Below are 17,847 nucleotides of genomic sequence, written 5' to 3' on the forward strand. Positions count from 1 at the left end.
AATATTGTCTGTAATTCAGATTTGTGAAAGGTTATTGAAGGTATAGAAGCCACTATGCTTCTTTTCTCATTTTTATAGCCAGGGGTGCTTGCGTAGGCCTACCAACACCACAGTTTACTGAATAAACGTTGAAAAAACAGACAGCTAGGACTGTGAAGAGCAATTTGCTGAATTTTTACAAGAAGTTTGTGGGGTCTTGGACTGCACCTTTAAGAGTTGTCCTAAATCCAATGGGTACTAGAGTCACACCCACACACACGTGATCAAACAATCAAAGTGCAGCCACTACCACACCCGGTAATCGCGGTTCATTGAATTCTCGCTCATTCTCCCACTTAACTATACTTGTACAAATATACAAATACAATCTGAACACCATCTGCACACAATGAAAATGATGCCACATTACATCCTCCATACAGGCCATGCATATTGTCATACACCACCAACTTTTCGGTGACACTTTACTTGACATAAGAGTGGCATGACACTGTCATGAACGTGTCATGACATAAACATTTATGACATAACGCTTCTGTCATTAAGTGTCATTCGGTTTTTGTCATAACTAGTTAGGGTTAGGATAGGGTTAGGTTTAGAGTTGGGTTAGGGTTATAGTTAGGGTTAGGGTTCATGTGTCAATACAGTGTCATGTCACTCTTATGTCGATACTGTCAAGTAAAGTGTTACCAACTTTTCAATACAAACTGCTTGATTAGGACAAGGCATACTTTTGTGACAGCCAAGCAAGTTATACCCTACAAACAGAATTACACTAAATGTGGCATGTCTCCTTAATGTGGTAGTGATGCAGCAACACGTCACTTTTCGCGCAGTTTGTGCGCTTACATCACAGGATATTGGCACAACCATATGTTGAGATACTGAAATGAGTCAGTTGCAGCACCTGCTATGGATGAAATGTCACAGAATCAGGTGTGCCTCTAAAAACTGCGCGAGCGATGTTTGAACCTGTGCATCATAATATAATAATGCAGACATCATTGGCAACTGACATTTTGGCTGTTAATGACCAGTTTATTCAGTGAGCCAAATGGACCTTGGGGAATTTGGGGAAATATAGGCATGTATAATCATACCAAATATCAACATTTCAGTTAAAGCAGTTCTTGTGATTTGTAAATGCATCATTAGCATTACCCCTGTACTGACAACATTTCATGAAATTTGGCATCCAGGAATGTGATTATGATTATACTACAGTATACATCTCAAATTCTTTAATGTTTTCATCACAAGGTATTGCACAGTCAAACACTAAATTTCATTCACTACAGTGTATGTAGTGATTCAGTAGATGGCTGCTGCTCCATAAATGAGCTAAGGTGATAGGCCTCCCAATGGCACAACAGTTGTTGAGTTATTGCACAAAATCTGTTTTGGGCCTAACCAACTAAAGGCCCAAAGGGACAAGCCCACCCGAGGCCGAAACCCCTCTGTTCCTTATCAGGGAAAACAAAAAAAAACAACTGAAAATGTTAAATCAATTCTGATACTCTGAGGACACGTTTTGCCCATGGATTAAAAGGACACGTTTTGCCCATGGATTAAAAGGCACATCAGTCGTGAGTGCCAGACGGGATTCTGTGTGTGGAAAAAAACAAAACAGCGCATGACAGATAGTGCCTCATATGTTTAAACCAACTAACAATTACAGTCTCTCAAGACCATATCTGATCAGAAGTAGAGCAGAAATGGTCCTCTGCCTCCCCTTTATTTCTTTAGTATAGTGTGGCACTTGTTCCACCCTTATTAAGCTCATTAGTCACTTGTTTTCCTCTTTAAAGGCTTTTTGTCTAAATAATATGATCTCCTCGTCACCTCTCTAGTCAGTCACCACGTCTTGTCTTTCACTTTCATCCTCATGCAGAAGAGAAACACACCCTGTCAGCGTGCATCCTGGGAAAACCCAGCTCAGATTATTATGCCATTAAGCCAGTGCTCCTCCTTTCAAAAGAATGGATGGATCTCTTCAATCTGAAGAATGTCCTTAGCTTGTTCTGCCTTCCTCTTCATCTTCTAGCTGTCCTTGTTATGTCTTTCTGTCATTCTCTTATTCCTTTCTCCCTCTCATCCCTTCTTCCACCCCTCCGCTGAAATTACCCGGTGACGCGTGCCTGCGTTTCTAATTGCCATGGCTATCCCCGGAGACACCCCCCTCCTCTTGTCCTAATGAAAAGCCTCGGCCTTAATTACACTTTCCAAACGCTGATTGTTATTGACAAAACTCCTGTGGCTTGGACAAACGGCACAAGATTAGGTCCATTACAGGCAGCCCTCTGAGAAAGAGGGAAAAAAAGAGAAAGAGAAGGAACACATGGGAGGGTGAGACATGGAAGGGGGGATCTCAAACTGACAATGTAAAGTGAGGACGAGAAAGAGAAGAGAGAGAGACAGAGACAGAGAGAGAGAGAAATGATAGTCAAGTTTTTCTTTTTTTTATGTATCTGTTCTCTTAATTATTCAGGCAATTGCTTCTCTTAAGAGACGGCTCTTCTGCTCTCTTTTGTTACAGCCTTCGAGTCACCAGTCGATGTGTTTAAAGAAGGAACAAAAGCTGACCTCTAAATATGTGGCGTGGGGGGCATGTCCATCCTTTGTCAACAGTAGCGGCGGCTGCTGCTGGTGGAGGCGGCTGCAAACAGCAGCGTTTGGACTAAAGCCTTTGTTTGACAGCAAAAAGTGGTACATAGACTGTTTGAAGCTGATACATAGAGGGCTGGTGGATCAACACCTAGACAGTGATATTTGGACACCTGCGTTCTGTCCAAACCAAAAATGTTTTCTAACTATTTGTTAGATGTTTAAATCCACAGTTTAATCAGTCTAGAGCAGGTTGATTTTCCTGAGATAAAAATAGAACGCCACATATTTCTGCCTCTCTCTCATCCCTCAGCATTCATCATTCTACAAATACAATTTCTAAAAATGTTTCTTTACAGCTTCATCATGTGCATATACATAGTCAAGGGCATTATATATATATATATATATATATACACCGGTATATATATTTCCCACCACCAATACAACAACAAAACAATTCTATTCTAAAAATGTCATGCCACATAAATGTGGTTATGACAGTGTAAGTTTACCAAATATGTTAATGGAAATTGTTAAAACATAGGAGGAGAAAGGGTAATGAGTACCACAGTGAGTGAACGGAGACTTTTCCACAGACCTCTAACCACTTGGTTCAGTTGGGGTCAGTGGTCCGTTCTAATGGAAGTGTGACAACAATCTGAGGAACTCAGAGCAGCCATGTTATCTCCAGCATGGGCTTTTATCTAGTCAGTGTGCTAACCCTTACATCAGATACTGTAATTCTATATGCATTTCTGATGATCACATGAATCGATCATGCTGATGATGTCATTATCTGGCGCCACAAACTGACTCAGGTCTCTCTCTCTCTCTGTCCACGCGCTTAGCTAAGGCATGTCTGCTTAATGATCTCTTAATGCATTTCCGGCCGGCATTAGGTGGCATAGTTGACCCCCACTGATTATTGTAGCATATAATGTGGAAATGATGAGACAGTGCATTCAATAACAACTACTGTTTCGACCAATACTGATGCTAATGCTAATAGTGATACTAACCGTTTTGACAACCAAATCCATACTGTTGAGTTATATAACTCATATTTCACTGGTATAATAGTCTGACTGGTATAATCATAGAAATGCTCAACGTAATTGGACAAGTTATGAGCTGTGCAGTGTGCTGTAGGTGATGACAGAGAGTAAATGTTTTTATTTGATAAACCATTCTAATGCCTATTCTAATAGGTATAAATGTTAATCAAGAGAATGGAATTCATACTTATACCATATTTTGGTTGTTTTCTTCAGTCATAAAAAAATACAGGCAAAGCATACAGTAGATGGTAATGGTTTAAACTGGAATTGGAAAAGAATCTGCCTTACTTTTGAGTGTTTTGGCCCTTTGACTAGGGCACGTGTGTGTGTGTGTGTGTGTGTGTGTGTGTGTGTGTGTGTGTGTGTGTGAGTGTGTTTTCAGGGGTGAAAAAGATAAATACAACATGCAATATGATCTGAATGAGGTGTAGCAGAGAAACAACTATGATCCAGAGTCAGTATATTCCAGTCACAGTAGAGAGAGATCTGTGTGTGTGTGTGTATGTGTGTGTGTGTGTGTGTGTGTGTGTGTGTGTGTGTGTGTGTGTGTGTGTGTGTGTGTGTGTGTGTGTGTCTGTGCATGCATGTGTGTGTGGGAAACAATGCTGCTTAGGGCAGTGGGGAGCAAGGGACACCATAAAAGTAGGTCAGGGGAGAGTGTATGTTGTGTATGTGTGTGTGTGTGTGTGTGTGTGTGTGTGTGTGTGTGTGTGTGTGTGTGTTAGCTTACAGGTATGGACAGCAATAATGGGACAAGTGAAAATAGGGAAAAAAGGAAATATAAAATACACATAACACACACACACACACACACACACACACAAACGAAAATGACACAAGATATGAACATTACCTTGTATCGTTCGTTTAAAGAAGGCCTTGCAGGCCTCGCAGGAGGCGACGCCGTAGTGGTACCCCGAGGCGATGTCGCCGCACACCAGACAGAGCCGCTTGGGGATGGAGTTGAGCATGTACTCGCACTTGATGGGCGAGTCCTCCATGATGGTGCTGGAGCAGTCGTCATAGCGCTTGCGACAGGCTCCATTGGGGCCCAGGCCAGCCGGTGTGTACATAGGAGGCGAGTCCAGTCCATTGGGGTGGCCGGTCAGGCCGCTGCCGTAACCACCGCTGGCGTCCGAGTTGCCACTTGGGCTGTGGTGACTTACGGTGTCTATGAGGGAGGACGGGCTGGAGGGCTCGGTTTTGATGTAGGAGCCGCAGCTGGAGGGCAGGTGCCTCTCATCAGCGGCCATTCTGTTCAGCAGCCTGCGATGGGGGCAACAGGGAAGAAACAGAGGAGAGGACAGAGTTAAGAAGTGGCAGGACAATGTTGGGAGCTGGAGCTGTGGCTGAAGAACATGAGGCATATAGTATTGTCAGAAGGTAAAATGTCACTACTTCGCTAAAGTCCGAGGGAACGGAAAATGATATATCAGGTCCAACCAACGCTGTCTTATGCCTGGCATAGATAGATATAAAGTGATCCCAATTAAAGACATTAGGCAAAATGTCATTGATGTGCAACACGCAAAGCTAATTCAATAACTGGGGAAAAAATGATTTTTCTAATTTAGTACCATTAGCAAGATCCTAACCAGAAATATACATAGGTCAGCATAGTGATCCCACATGCTACGTGATACCTTTAGTTGATGTGCAAGATATTTCCCTTGTTGCCCAACTTTTTTTTGCCTCCCATCAGTGAAATAAGTGGGTGAGGATATTCCATGATGGAACAAAAACAAATGATGGAGTGATGGAGTAAAAATCATGGAGGAATAAACCTCCATTCCAGATCTGTCTCCTCCCTTGGAACACTTCTGATTTTGAGTGGTTATAGGGGGCCCTTGAGTGCAACTTTAATGAGCCAGTGTAATGTGCTTCCTAGAGCAGTAATGGGCAAGCTACTTAGAAAATGTAGCTTAAATGTAGCTTAAATGAAACTAAAGAGAAATCCATCAATTGTTCATATAGAGCTCCATTTAACAAAGTCACCGAGTACTGTCAGTACGGAAAAAAACAAACAAAAAAAATATTGGTAAAGCAGCCAGTCAGCTACAGCGCTACACTCTTGGGGGAATGAACATTTGGGTATTGGGTGACAACACAAATCACAAAAAATAAATAATGCCACATGCTTTTAAAGAGATGATCAAGAGGAATAAAGTCTAAAAAGAATGATGAAGCATCTTGTGGTAAAGAACACTAAGGAGATCCAAAGGAGCCTGTACACCTTGATAGATTATACTGCAGGTGCAGGAGTAACCGGAAAAAATAAAACAGCTGTCCGTCAATAAACCGGCTGTACCGTGGAGTAACAGTGTTTTTCTTTTTTCTGACTCTAAAGAACACTAAAGGAAAATAAAAACAAGAATAATGCTGGAAGAGGTACACTATAGGTAGAGGAAGTCAGATATGATTCCACTCCATCTCTCTGTGTGCTACACACTGCCTCTACGTATCTGATTTAATCGTAAGGATGGGTGACAGCAGGTCCAAGGGTGAAAGGGTCAACCTTATTTTCTCACCCCAGCTTTCTCCGACCATGGGGACAGGGTCAACGTGTCAAATTAAATCTCATTCCAAAGTTCCCGTCCCTTTGGTCTGCCATGTATATTCATCACATCTCTAGGTTCAAGCCATCTCTGCAAATGGCTAAAATAAATAATAAAAAAATGCCCCCTGTTAAATCCAGTGACCTTGAAGAATAAACCCTTTGAAAGAGCACTCTAGGTTTTCCTCCAAATTCAAGTACTGCCACTGCTACCCAGAAAGCAACGAGATGGTGGTCTAGCATCAGCTCACTGAGGGCACAGTTGGTGACCCGTTGGCATCTTAACTCACCTTTTTTAGGGTAGTTAAGAGAAGAGAAAAGACTACACCTTTGCCAATAATTAATTTTGTCCAAAATGTAACCATTTATTCAATTCATTTCATTTATTTACTAGCCACCAAACTCCTCCCCAACCATTCCAAAACAGAGACAGAAAGTTGACTTTAAAAATGAAAAAAAAAAAAGAAAACCTAAACTAAATATATATAGAGCAGACTATTCATATGGATGGCTATAACAGGACCCCATGTCTTTATGCATACAGTATCTGTGTGACTGTGTACCCGTCTCTGAGAAGGTATCTGGTGCACAGCCATGTAAATGAAGTGGGATGAGCCCAGACAAAGCTCTGCCCATAATGCATCTGCCTTTTCAGAAGCTTTTGGTTAACAGCCATCCTGGGAATATGGGAGGGGTCCTCAGTCTGGCAATTTCCAAATGTGTAGGTCTGTCTGTGGATAGAGTGTGTAAATATGCCTGTGGGCCTGTGTGTACATATCAGGGGGGCAGAGAGAATGCATCTGCATATAATATGGGATTGGCTTAGAGACTAAAGAGATTCCCTCAACCCCACAGGGACCCGTTTTAATCATTTTCAGCAACCGGTCAGTAGTTCTGGATTTGTTCATTCATTTATTAGTCCCCATACACGCTGATCTATAGCAACAGACACAGAAGGGAACTCTTTGTTGTGAAGAACATCAGTCCTTTATACAAGTCTGACAGATTTACTATTGGATGATCTACGTGAGTAAAGGAACAGAGAGTGAGACAGTGGAGAGGAGAGGGGAAGTGGTGGGATTGAATAGAACAAGGCAAGTATGAAGAGAAAGATATAGGCCACGGAGCAGATCCTTTAGACAGAGGAAGAGGAGGAAACGGAAGAGAACATCATCATGTTCTCTTCCGAAAGAAAGCATGGGAGCTAGTTATGAAAATAATAGAGCTGCCTGCCATACAGCCCTCGTGCCAATGGAGAATAGCCGTTAGCTAAATCAATAGTTTGTAAAGTGTGCAGGCTGGAGAGCCGGTGCTTGGTTGTCTCCAAACTGGGAGGGGAGGGGAACACCCAGCTCCATGGTCCTGCAATGAAGACCCCCAGCTCAGTGGAGAATTCAATAGAGCTCGTTTCTCCTCATTGGCCTACTGCTGCAGCCTATGCTCACTTGAAACAACATCATGAAAATCCAGTGTTCCGCCAGTGAGATAGCACTGTGACTGGATGCTGATTGTATCTATCAATCTTTTCCTTCCTTCCTCTTTAAAAGGATAGGATGTGGGGAATGAGGAGGAAGATGCTCCTCCCATCATTGGCTTGATGCCAACAGTTAAAATGGACATGATCAGATGTGTTTGCCCAATAAAACATCCCCTTTCCCCAATCATTTGTGTTGCTGTTGCAAACCAGGCATTACAGATTCAGTGAGAGTAAGGTACCAAAATAAAGTACCGTTGAGTACCTAAAACGAACACCAGGCACCGATACCAATATTGGTTCAAATGTGAAAGGTACCCAACCCTAGTTTGCATTGCTTCAAATGATAACATAATGAGTGTGACAAAAATGCCAAGCTAAGTTCTATTAAACAACAATTTTGTGTGGATGCAATGATTAGCCCTGATACTCCAACCTTAAGGTAAAACACACGCTTAAAGATGTGAGCTCAATGCCACGGCAGCACAGCACTACATAGCAGTTAAGGAGTTAATGCATAGCTGTGAAAACCCAGAGGTGAAGCTCCCTCTTGAATTGAACAGTTCATATGGAAAAAGTAGTTCATTTCGTGTACAGCTCACACAAGGGAGGATTTTTAATCATTTTTTTTTTTCTTTTTAACTCTGGAATTAATGTCTGATGGTATAATGGCTTTAAAAGATCAGACACGTTTTGGAAGTCCTTTGCTAATGTTGCTAACTAAAATGATATGTGTCGTGCAAGGCCTGACCTGGATAATATGTAACAATTGATGCAAACTTTTGTTCATGTCTTTGCTGTAGACATCTTTTCAGATTCAACAGAAAACCCAAGAAGCAGATACAAACAGCACAGAATACACACAGCATAGTAAAAAGGAAGGTACATGAATCACAGGTATCACAGAAAGCTGGAAATGGAAACCTGAGTTGTTAAGTTGACTATCATCAAAACCGTAGTTGAAAGGAGTAATGAGGGGTCAAGCAACCCAGCAGGGCATAGTTGCTATGGAAACCCAATGTCACTTTGTCAAGGACATTGCTATGCACTCACAGCGAGCTTTATGTTAATTGATCAAAGATTAGTTAAGATACTAATTCACATCCTGTTTACTGCTGTGACCTGGAAGTTGGAGATAAAGATGTTTGCCCACCAACAAAGCATAACATAGACAAACATTGTTTGCCAAGTGTTTTACATTCTAAAGCCATCAAGACCTAATGTAATATGGAACTATAACCTGCTGAACTACCTTTACAATATATTGTCTTCCTAATCTGCTTCACTTAGTGCTGCACTTCTAGGACCTTGCAGAACCTTCAGATAGTTGTACAGTTTTACAAGTAATCCTATTTGGTTTCTTGCAACATTTTGTAGAAATATGACTGTAAGCTAGTCTGGGTGAATCCATTAATGTCAATCACCAAAACCCCAGGAATGTGTATTTTCCTTGGAATTGAGTAAACAAATGCCTTTAAAACCTTTGTTTACAAGAAATGATAGGAGTTCATGGAATCCTTTCCAGACGGACCTACAGAGCAAATTCAAATTTGCTAACAGGTTCATCTGGGTTCACCCAGGCTAACTGTAAGGTATAATGTGATTTAAACATTTAAACCATTAAGACAGTACAGTGGGTTACAGATGTATTGTGGGTTTTTAGAAGTAATTTTTCATATCAAAAGTACCAGAAAATGGCCTCTGAAAATGAGAGAAAAAGTATCTTCCATTTCCAGTTCCATTTTCTACCTGCCATAAAAATAAATCTGTATGACCCTCCATCATGGTGTCATAATGGAAGATCAAATTTGATTTTATATGTTGACATCACTTATAAGGTAAACTCACATGCAGATGTGAATTACTCTGTAAATTAAATTGTAACTCTGGTACAATGCATTGAATAGTAGCATTTATTTAGCGTTTAAAATTGTACATGGTCCCTAATAAATTAAATTAAATAAACTAAAAAAAACATTACAACAGCAAATTATTTTCTCTGAAAGAGTCTCTTGAAGTTTGAATTGGTTACAAAAATGTATGCATTTCTGGTGTTTGGTTTGGTTTTTACTTGTTCTGAAACCTGATCATGACATTTTGACAATCTTTCAACCCGGCCTCAGAGATATGGAGTTATTATTGTTATGGATTAAAGACGTCTATGCTCTGTCTGGTGTAAATCACAGTGGTGATTGTGTGTGTGTGTACTATGAGTGTGTGTGTGTGTGTGTGTGTGTGTGTGTGTGTGTGTGTGTGTGTGTGTGTGTGTGTGTGTGTGTTTATATGTGTGTGTGAGAGATGAAGAGAGAGGGAGAGATAGAGATGGAGATGGCATTGTGAGCAGGGGGACAGAGGTGGAGGAGTGATGCATGAAATTAGTTCATTAATCTTTGTCTCATAAACTGTCCTTGTTGAGATGGGGGTGCTCCACCTGCTTTGAAAAAACCCACAGTATTCCCTGTACGATCATAAATGATGCCCTTCCCCCCATGGGGATTCCCACAGGACGGTGTCACATGGGGAAATGCACACCACTGAGTACTTGTGAGTTTATTGGCTGTGCTGTACAATTAAAGCATTGCTGAACGCAACAGTGTTTACGCGCCTGCCACTGGGTACTGAACACACGTGTACACACACAGCTGCACATTGTGACAAATGCAGTGAACCTGCTAACTGGTGACCAACATAATTGATTTTTCCGGCACATAAAAGGACTTGTATGACAACAAAGAAGTTCTTAATTCTTTCCTGTGACTGTTACGACCACCTGTGTCACCTGGAGCCCATGCAGTAGCCTTGCATAGCAATGGGGAGATAATTGACAAATTACCCACAGCTTGGAAAGGAGGGGCCCGCCCAACTTCCCTTCTCACAAATGAGTTTAACGTAAACACAATGTCACTCTCACCAAAATACTAAGGTTAAAAAGGTAGATTAGTTTAAAAGGTAATTTACAAGCTATATTTTAGAATGGCTTAAGTCAGCATTTTCCAAGAAATACACAATCATTTTATGCTGTGCAACAACTTTACTGATTCTACTCCCTGGATGGCGTGGTATGGTAAATAGAACACCTGCAAGTAAGTATTATTGTTAATGTTGTAATGTTAAAGCTGCTGGGTCTAAAATGTGAGCAATGCAGCTAAATATGCATTGAATAAGTACAATGCATACATAAGAGCAGTGGCCTTGTCCAAAACAGCGTTCCGAGTCCTGTGTCCACCTGACGCTAATGTCTTCGCCATTCTGTTGCCTCTTGCTTGTACTTTTAAAATGCATGTGGATGGCATAAATGTCATAAACACATAATGTCAATGCATCATGCTGCCACTTAAGATGAATCTAGTCTGAGTGGGGTTATGACACCAGATTCAAAAGTAACCCTATTTTTTCCTCCTGGAGGATAGAATCTACTTCCATACCCATTAATAGACATGGAGCGTGTGCTTGGAAACAACTGTTGTAAACAAATCTATTATTTTTATTACTGGAATGTATAATAATAATAATAATAATGATAATTATAATAATAATAATAATAATAATAAAGACAAATGAAGTGCGTATAAGTGTGATCTTTCTGCTACCAAACACAGCCTGAGAAAAATGACTACAATAGTGTCATGTGTCATAGACTCATTGTGTCTCAAGGTAGGGCTTGATATAAGAGCTGTGCATTCCCATTGCATCTACCTTTAGTGTGGTATAGATCACATGAAAGAAGTAGAAATGGCAGAGGTTTATAGTCATAATTCATGTATTTAAAAAAATATATATTTGGACATCCTTAGATTTGTAGTTTGCAACCCAACATTCAAGAAATTCTATGTTCTGTCATCCCAGCATAAAATGATAATATAAAGAACTTCTGGAGCTCCCACACTGTGGTAATAGTAGTGATTTGAGGGTGGACGCAGTGTGTTGCTGGGGTCAGAAAAAGGTCTCCATCCACTCTGCTGTCAGGAGAAATCAGAGCTACTATTGAGATGGACTGTTTTCATATTGATTGAATAAATAAACAGAGTTAAGCGTCGAACCTAATGCTATTCTGCCCTCCAATTACTGTTCTGAAATATAACCTTCAAATGACTGCATGCTCGATACCAATAATACAAATGCTGCTAAGTGCTAACATACTGTAGTCTGACCCACCATGTACTGTATGCTTTTTATTCTTCTTACAATCTCTGAAGTGAAAATTAGTGGACTTAACAGATGCTGTAGCGATTACTTCTGATTCATACCAGAAAGACACAAAAGCATCATCATCACCCTGCTGCCTTCGGGCTTGAGTATTTCAAATCCACTAAAGAATTTACAGAGGCAGATATACATCAGAGTGACATGATGGATACTTCATGGACGGATGAGGACTTAGTGATTCAATGCTCACTGGCAACTGTGGAGTATATAACTGCGCTATTACACAGGATTATCAAGAATACGGTCTATTAGCTACAATCAGCAGAAATGTTGTGTGAAATTTCTGTGTGATTTAACCTCAAGTCAATAAAAAAACACCATGTACTGTATGTGTAATCACAACGTGATACACATCCAACATCAGGTTAACATAAAAACCTCTGATACACTCATATTTATGCATTCAACAATTATACATTTCAATTCTTCCACAGTACGCATGTCTACATATCAAGTCCCATGTGTGTGAATTTGAATGTGTGCATGAACTGTGAAGGGTACTCTGAACTGACCTGCCAGGTGCTAATCAGACAGAGCACGTTCACTCTAGGAACAGACAGTAGAAATGCTGACGCTCTCTGTCAGTGATACCCTTGCAGTGGTGAGGAGGACACAAGGACCCAAGCATGCACGACCCATTCCTGGCGCAGGCATTATCATCCCCCCCCCCCCCACCCCACCCCCAAAGTCCTACACCCTCCTAATGGACCACAGTTTATTTTTAAACACACTGTCACATTGCAGGGATGATGCCAAGGTTACCTTTAGGATAGGGAAAACATTAGATAGAAGCAACCATGTTTAGTGTATTGGTACATTATGCTCTGGAGGAAGAGAGAATGAAAAATATACCCACTTAAAGAAATAAAGAGAGGCAGAGGATATAACTATCAACAGTGTAGGGAAAGCAAAAAGTATCCAGAAGAAAAACTATGTCCAGTATGCTATATGATGGGCCTGCTTTTGGCTGTGACCTTCTGAATGTGATGTCTCTCGTGCTTTTCCTTATAGTTATTTGCACTTCCTATCGTGTCATCTCTTTGGTATGACCTGATCGCTGGGATAATAAAGAGCAGGTTACACACATTGTGCAGCTTTCCTCAACCCCTCGCTCTGTAAATGAATCAGTTTCCCAGTGTAATTCATTTCCACCAGGGCAGCTGCGGGCCATTTGGGTGTCCTACGTGGAACTGCTTTGTGCTGCTCAACCTTTCCCACCACAAAATACTTTTAGCTTATAGTTATGAATGTGAATCTATTGGCATATTATAATATGGAAATAACGCAAATATTAACACAAACAGCTGAAGGAACATAAACGGCCTATACCTTACAGACTTTAACTCTATTGTGTGAACATATTTTTAAATATTCAGTTAAAAAAATGCTGTTCTTGTGTATTGTCACTTGAAGATATTTGATCTTTTACCAAGATGAGATATTTCGGACTCGATGTTGATGTGATGTACTGTAAACCTGCCAAGGTACTACCTGAGAATGTCCTTTGATTATTGCAATAAATGACATGGAGCGGTTTCTTAGGTTAGGAGTGCTACAATCCATGCAATGACAGATCAGAGCAGACAATGCTAAGGAGGAGAGAATGGTATGCAGGCTAGCCTGTCAGCAGATGTGTTAAAGACCCATTCCAGCTAAACGCTTTAAACTTTTCAACATGCCCATTGAGTGTTTTTAATGTGCTAAAAGACATATTACACGCTAAATAATCTGTAAACACCATGGCTAAGTATTTCTGGTTTAGATGGACAGTGCACTGGTTGACTATTCAGAATAACAAATCAGATAGCCAGTCATTGTTTTTCAAAACCATTTCTGGAAAAATAGTTTTACAAGATAAGCAAGTTTATGTGTCAGAGTTACCTATTTGCATACCATTGTTAACCATTTGATAACATTGTCAAACCGAGTTGTCAAGCTGACAGAGTTGTATACAGTGTCGGGGTGGGGGCACTTAGCTCCCACATTGGACAGAAGGCAGAGGGGGTAAAGAAGATGCATATCAGCAATTTCAAGGCTATGAAAGGATTTCATTCATATAAACACTTAGAATATGTATCTTTTAGGAGGTAAGACAAGTTTTAGGCGTCAATCAAAAGTCTGAATTAGTAGTAAATTCAGAAGTAAATGGAAAAGCAGTCTGCATTTAAAATCCTATTTATTGGGGGAGGTTGGGGGGGGGGGGGGGGGGGGGGTCTGTGCCTCCTCTGGTGTCTGGTACCTTACACACAATGTGGCTGTGTGATATGTGTGATGGTGGATGCAGATTTGTACATATAAATGATCATTATAATCAGGGTGCACTTAGAGAGTTTTGACTCATCACCAGCCTACTGAACACTGCTGCATTTAAACAAACTGACAGAATGTTTAGGATTTTTTTAGACAACTAGTTCATATTGTTGCCCTCTGTAACGTGCATTACAAAGATGTAATACTGTAGCCTTATTACGCAGAGCGGACAGACACACATCTCCTGGGATTAACATTGATCTGTCATATTCCTCTAGTCTGGTCTTTGAAATGCATTACCCTGAATGCTGAACAAAACATTCCACCTAAAATACAACTATAACTATACTACTATACTAATTAATTTACCCCAAAGCTGCTAACAGTACAGGTGCAATACACAAGCTCCTTGATAACTATATATATATATATATATATATATATATATATATATATATATATATATATATATATATATATATATATATATATATAAGAGAGAGAGAGAGAGAGAGAGAGAGAGTATATATATATATATATATATATATATATACTCTATAAAATATATATTTTACTGTGCTACACTACTATCAGGTCTTCCTCAGCAACACAGCATATTAAGACGTACCGTTGATATTAACTGCCTGTATCAATCATAAATGTAAATGAAGAACAGTATTGCTACTATCAGCCCTCTCCAAATATTGACACTAATTGATTGTTACTTTAAGCCTACTCCAGAGAAAATTATTTCACCAACACGCCCCTCAAACAGTGGGTTAATAATAGAGCCTAATGTTGTTGGCTTTTATAATAAGACAACAATAAACAACACAAAATAACTATGACTCTTATTTGACTGGGGTGGAGACAAATGTTTCCCTTAATGTTTTTGAAAATGGCGTCTTGCTTCCCTGAACATAAAGTCTATGCTCTGCCTATGAGAGCAATTGAGACTCCGTACTGGGACCACACGAGTTCACTAGAACATAATGGTCAGGCTTGGATTCAGCTCAAAGCTACTTTTTCTGTTCATCTAAATGTAGAATGGGCTAATTTTAAAAGAAGCCAGTAGCTGATTTTCCATTGATAAACATAGAACATAGTCTGTACATAGAAAATAGTTTGTTGTTTATTACAGCTTTTGAGAATATCACTCTGGTCTACAGAGGGAGAGGAAAACTCAATAACTAGTTCAAATGCCGATATGGTAAACAGGTCCCGGGGATGAGCTTTAGGAGTTTGAATGTAATCGGAGAAATTGTCCCATTTAATACTTAAACAACTCAACAACATCTTTATGCACCTAAACATTGCAAAGGAATGAGACTGCTGTGCAGGGCTTACCAGAAATGAGAAGGATCCAGAGAGGCCAAAGGACTGAGCAATCGGCCTAAAGTGTGGGACAACGACTTCCTGTTGATACAAGGAAATGCATTTAGAGACTGGCGAAACAAAGCTTCAACATAGCTTTTTTCTTTGCCCACAAAATATATGGTAAAATGGCTCTTAACCCTCCCCAGGATGGCTTCCCCTTCCTACTTCAGAAGCGGTGCATTTTGGTATTTGGCGCAGGAGGGGAGACAGCGATGGGCAGGTGATAAAGAGGAGGAGGGCAGTAAATTTGCTAATCCAAAGAGGTGCTTAGTGGGCCTCTGTCCTGACGGAAGGAGAGCAAAGGGACCGGGCCTAAGAAGATGGGAGTGACCGATGGCGGCCCGGCAGCCTCGGAAGGTAATGTATTCGAAAACCAAATTACCGTAAGCTGATCCCATCTGGATAGTTTCTGAGCTCAGCATTGCTTTTGGTTACCGTGTGATACCATCACCATGAAGACAGGAAAAATCTGATTAACCTACCAGTACTGAAAACACTCAGTCAAAGACCAAAGAGCTTTTAACTTAGGACATGCTAATGCAATTTTGCTTCCTTGTTTTCTGAAAATGTAATAGAATCGACGACGGAAGGAGAACAGGAAAATAGACACCCGGACACACACACAAAAGGACACAGGCCACATGAAACCCAGACACACATACATACGGACACAGGCCACACACTACCCAGACACACACACAAACAGACACAGGTCACGCGCAATCCAAACACACACACAAATGGACACAGGCCAAATGCAACACTACAAATACGCATTGAAAATGTTCCACGTGTTAAGGCAGGAAAGGAGTCAAACCAATTGAAATGTAATTAATAACTGGGTGCTTGTTGCACTGGGTACAGGACAGTTACAATCATTTCCTTGTAAAAATAACAATTGCAGTCAAGAAGAAGGAAGAAGATGCAAATAGCGTAGGGTTAAATACGAGGATTCAAATAGTGTAGGTTTAAATAGAAGATGCTGATGACAGGAATTTAGAGAAAAGGGAGAATGCCAACAGACAAAATTCACACGCAAAACAGTTCATTTTACTCTTCATATGACAACTATATGCCAAAAATCACATTCGAGATCAGGTCTGTCCATGTTCTTAGCAGTAACTGTGATTACAGTAATTTTACTCTTTAAACATACTTGCAGAAAAATACAGTCTAGCAGAACATAAAACTGTCACGCCCATTAAAACGGAAATTGGCTAGATGTGATTATCAGCCCTCTCCGTCTAACAATAAACACGCAGTGGACAGGACTGTCCCACACACCAGCGGAAACCAGGGCAATGGCTCTCCCTTGGGGGCAATCTATACACACCACACACCCATGCAACCATCCCACTGTCTGCTCTCCGAGCCTGCTTAATGAAGAGGCACCCAGGCATATTCCATTATGGCCACTCTGCTACACATCTAAGCCCACACAACACCCTGCTCCGCTCAAACAGTACACACATGTTCACACTCTACTTCAGCATGGCAGAATATGCACATTTGGTCCAGTACTACTGCACTGTCTCGGAGTCACATGTTCACCACAGCTTCTTCACACAGCTCCATGCATATCAAGTCACCTAATGCTCATCTAATGCACATATTATTTCATTTATTCATCCATTTCTATTTTATTTTTTCATGTTATACTTTTTCTGAGATTACTGTACCTCGAAAGGAATTGTGGCATGTTTTTTTTTTTCAGATGAGAAAAGAAATGCTCTATATGTAAAGCATTGTGATAAACAGACACAGAGTAGATGCCATTAAGACATGAAATGTTCATGGTTTTACATGGTTGAAATAGACTACACCTGTGAAAGGATGTGTCATTCAACCATCTTCTGATTTGAGTAAACTTTCACATTTCTGTCCAGTCAAAATGAACACACACACACACACACACACACACACACACACACACACACACACACACACGCACACATACACACACACATAAATATTACACGCAAAAAACACACATAGATATTCATAACACATTTATTTAGTTTAAGGTGTTTTAGAGTTCTCTAAAATTCTCTGCTGACTTTTAACATCAACATCCAAAGAAAAGATTAGCCTTTATATAGATAGAGATATATTTATGGAGACCAATATCAGAAGTCTACATAAAGCATAATGTTTTAAAGGTATTATTTTAGAAATTGGCATAAGGTTTAAGCAGGTTGAAAATGTCAGAAATGTACCTTGTTTAATAGAAACTTAAAATATCTCATAAAAATGCCTAGACAGATTTATTAACAAACTTGACTTGAGCTACTAAATTTAGTCTACATAATGTAATTTTGACA

At 40.2% G+C, this 17,847-nt stretch overlaps 1 protein-coding gene across 4 annotated transcripts in view; it reads right to left on the minus strand.

Moving 5' to 3' along the window:
* Nucleotides 1–17,847, minus strand: part of esrrb (estrogen-related receptor beta) — a 54,857-nt gene that overhangs the window by 29,580 nt on the left and 7,430 nt on the right. For 3 of the 4 annotated variants that reach the window (XM_042073235.1, XM_042073234.1, XM_042073233.1), the window contains 2 exons: nt 15,497–15,565; nt 4,519–4,931 (listed from right to left, as the gene is read on the minus strand). In XM_042073235.1, coding sequence (XP_041929169.1) covers nt 4,519–4,918 — 400 coding nt within the window. In that variant the 5' untranslated portion in view covers nt 4,919–4,931; nt 15,497–15,565. The remainder of the gene's footprint in view (nt 1–4,518; nt 4,932–15,496; nt 15,566–17,847) is intronic. The other variant, XM_042073236.1, reaches the window with a different exon arrangement.

The sequence above is a fragment of the Alosa sapidissima genome, chromosome 19 (assembly GCF_018492685.1).
Source record: "Alosa sapidissima isolate fAloSap1 chromosome 19, fAloSap1.pri, whole genome shotgun sequence".
In the NCBI taxonomy this organism is placed as follows: domain Eukaryota; kingdom Metazoa; phylum Chordata; class Actinopteri; order Clupeiformes; family Clupeidae; genus Alosa; species Alosa sapidissima.